Genomic DNA, 3,308 nt, shown 5'->3' on the forward strand with positions numbered 1-3,308 from the left:
GAATTCATCTTGCAAGTGCAAGCCGCGCACAATGCCATTAACTCTGATATTGTACTTGCCTATCTCCATAGCTGAAGCCTAAAGGAAATATTTGACACAAAAGTTCAACTTAAAATGATAATGATGTTGTTCATTAGATGATATGAAACTAAATGTTCTCTTCAATTATGATCCAGAAAAAAGTATATATTGGAACAAATACACAGAGCATGGTTTAATATGAAAAATAATCTGGCGGTTACTCTCTCGGTCTCTCCATCTACAATTATAGATCACTTTTCACAAAATCACATTCATTAAGAAATCATTTAACTTGTAAAGTATTTAAAGTATTTAGACTACTTTAATTTTGAAGCTACCATAATTAATAATAACGATATAAGTGGAAAAAGCACTATAAAACATCCTTAAAGGCTTAAACAGTTAAACAAATCAAGCACAGAATACAACTAGTATGTGTTCTAGAAGTACGCTTACATCTAGTTATAGTCCAGCATGGAAAACTCATAGCAATTACAAAGAAACAGCAGGGAAGGTCCACTTTGTTATTCAACTAACTGAAATTTGTTAGTTAGCTAAAAGCATTCCTAGATTGAATGAAATCAACCGGTCAAGTCAAACAATAATCTTCCTCTTTTTTGTTTCTTGAGAACTAATTGTATTCACACAATCACTCTCTTTTAAAATAAATAAAGAAAATCTTTTGTGAATATCATGACCTCAGTCAAATCGAAATTGACCTTTTCTTGCCACTATCCTGCTTGCTTTTCCATTTTCAATCACATGCTTTCAGTCTTCAATTGATCTCAACAACCAATAATTTTCCAATCCACTCACCAACTAGGGTATCATTTCTAGGTAAGTTCAGAGTAAAAGTAGTTCACAACAATTCAAACGGATTAAAAGGAGAAATAAAGCTTTTGATAGATAAACAAAAATTTTAATGAGGAAAATGAAAAAAATGGAAACACACTAAAGTGGTTAAAAATAAGTATTTGATGTAATTTGCCCCTTTAACAAGGAAGAAGATTTTCCTTAGGGGTGGCGTGTATGTAGCAGGTTTCCCGGTCAACCCTCTCCCTACTGAAAGGTGAACTCAGATAGGGGCTAAGGATTAGTCGTTAGCTCCTGGCCAACTGATACCCGAAAGTTTACTCCTAGTGGCCTAAAGAAAAAGAAGTGTTTGATGTAGTTTGCCCCTTCAACGAGGGGGATTTCATGCTCCTCCATTTTCCCTTTAAATTCATCATCCTTCTCAAAATTCCCATTTTAATTAGTCATTTTCTAACTTGCCACAGATGCATATGATCCATTTTCCTCTTATCTCCTGAGCAATTCATTTACTTCGTTGAAATAAAACAAGGACAGCTAAAATGCAAATACTTCGATCAAAACCAGGGGTAGAAGTACAGAAGTTGACTAACTAAGCAGAAAGAGATTATACAATAGATATAATATTCATGTGTATTGTGGAATCAGCCGCAAAGACAAAACAAGTTTTCTCCACAAGAAGATAGGCAAAAAGCTTATCTTCCACTGAAGTCAACAGAAGTTAGCAGTATCAAACTCTCAACCTAGAAACTTCATACTTGACCCTAAAACAACCTAGGTTTTTTCCCATTGGATGGGGTAAGAAAAATAGAACAAACAATCTGGTTATCTTGTGTCTTGAATCTAATTCAACCGATTCAATCTGGTTTTTTTCCCATTGTTTATCAGCTATGTAAAGCAATAACATGAAAATGGAATATTGGAATCAGAAAGTCATGGAAAACTTCCCATACTCCAGAGTTCCATTTCTTATACTAAATTTAAATGCACCAAACAAGCCAATTTGCACATAAACCATTTCCAGCCATGTATTTAACCACAATTGCAAAAATGAAGGCCACATAAACTGCAATTTCACGGCTAAATCATCAATGCAGACCGCAATATACAACCACTAAGATAGTTATGTTTAGTATCAGAACAAAAAGGTGCCATAGATAATTTTCTTACCCTTACTAATTGCTGTACTCCAGCCATGGTGGCAGCACCCGCAGCAGCACCGGGGTAAAGCCCTCTTTCAGAGCCATTTATCGATGTCAAGAACACAATAGAGCCCCCTGTCTTCGAGGCCCGCATCCGTTGACCAACAGCCTTCAACAGAAACCAAGCAGCCATGAAATTCACCTTTGCTATTCTCTTAAACTCGCTCTCAGATAATTCTAGAGGATCTTGCATCTTCCCTGTTCTCAAATCATTAGAATCCAATTTCAGTTTATCCACTAATGTAACACCTCATCATGCACCTTACAGTAAAATCAAATCAAATCAAATCAAACCAAGCCATGTTTCCGAACGCAATTCGCTACTTTCTGTGATTAAATTACATTATTGAAAAGAGAATTGAAGAGTTTGCGTACCTTCATAAGTGTAAGAGTTTACAAAAGCGTCCAAGGTTCCCAAAATATGGCATGCCTTATCAACAGCATCAAGAAAAAGCGATTCTCTATCATCCTCCAAGTCCAATCCAACCACATCAACCTTGGGATGAGAATCCCCTAAGGAAAGGGAAGCGTTGATTTGGTTAGCGAGGGTTCGAAGGATGGGCTCGTTCCCCAGCAAGAGCAACCTGCATCCTTGTTTGGCTAAGTGAAAAGCAATGCCGCTCGAAACGACGTCGCCGTTGGAAGTGAGAAGGACTCTCTTGTTTGAAGAGTTTGCCATTCTTTTCTTAATTTCAGCTCTAAGGGCTCATGGAACTTGAGGCCAGGGTACGTCAAGTGCTCATTTTTATATTTCCAAAACAGAATCTGTGCCTCCTGTCCCCATCAACCCCTTTGCCTGCTTTTAAAATCATTGCGGAAGTTGACGAACCTAATATCGATTTATTAACCCAATCATATATGTTTTTTAAACCAACTTCCATCCAATCCAACGCTGGAATCTTTAATAAAATAAATTCATTATTTTCTTGACGTTGACATAAGTAATAAAAAAAAATAATTTTGTAGGTATAACTTAAATGGTAGTCTTTCCATCTAAAGATTTTAAGTTCGAATCTCATTTTTAATTTAAGTAAAAACATAGAAAAATAAAATTAATTTTAATGTATTTTATACATATATTTAAATATACAATATATAAAAAATATAACTATTTTTTATATTAATAGTAAAATTAGTTTTTTAAAAGAATATTTATGATCAAATACATGTATAAAATATTTTACATAATCAAAATTTACCTTATTATGATTAATTAGAAACATTTATATTTAGTATAGATTATGCTTGGGATTAGTCGCGAATATTTATTTGTAT

General features: G+C 34.6%; 1 protein-coding gene across 1 annotated transcript in view; it reads right to left on the reverse strand.

Moving 5' to 3' along the window:
• The window catches only part of LOC107605230 (3-oxoacyl-[acyl-carrier-protein] reductase FabG), a 4,492-nt gene extending 1,653 nt beyond the window's left edge, over positions 1–2,839 (reverse strand). Inside the window, exons 1-3 of the mRNA XM_016307031.2 lie at positions 2,409–2,839; positions 2,002–2,231; positions 1–78 (exon numbers count right to left, since the gene is read on the reverse strand). Of these exons, the coding sequence (XP_016162517.1) occupies positions 1–78; positions 2,002–2,231; positions 2,409–2,712 (612 nt within the window). The 5' untranslated portion in view covers positions 2,713–2,839. The remainder of the gene's footprint in view (positions 79–2,001; positions 2,232–2,408) is intronic.

The sequence above is a fragment of the Arachis ipaensis genome, chromosome B06 (genome assembly GCF_000816755.2).
Source record: "Arachis ipaensis cultivar K30076 chromosome B06, Araip1.1, whole genome shotgun sequence".
Lineage (NCBI taxonomy): Eukaryota > Viridiplantae > Streptophyta > Magnoliopsida > Fabales > Fabaceae > Arachis > Arachis ipaensis.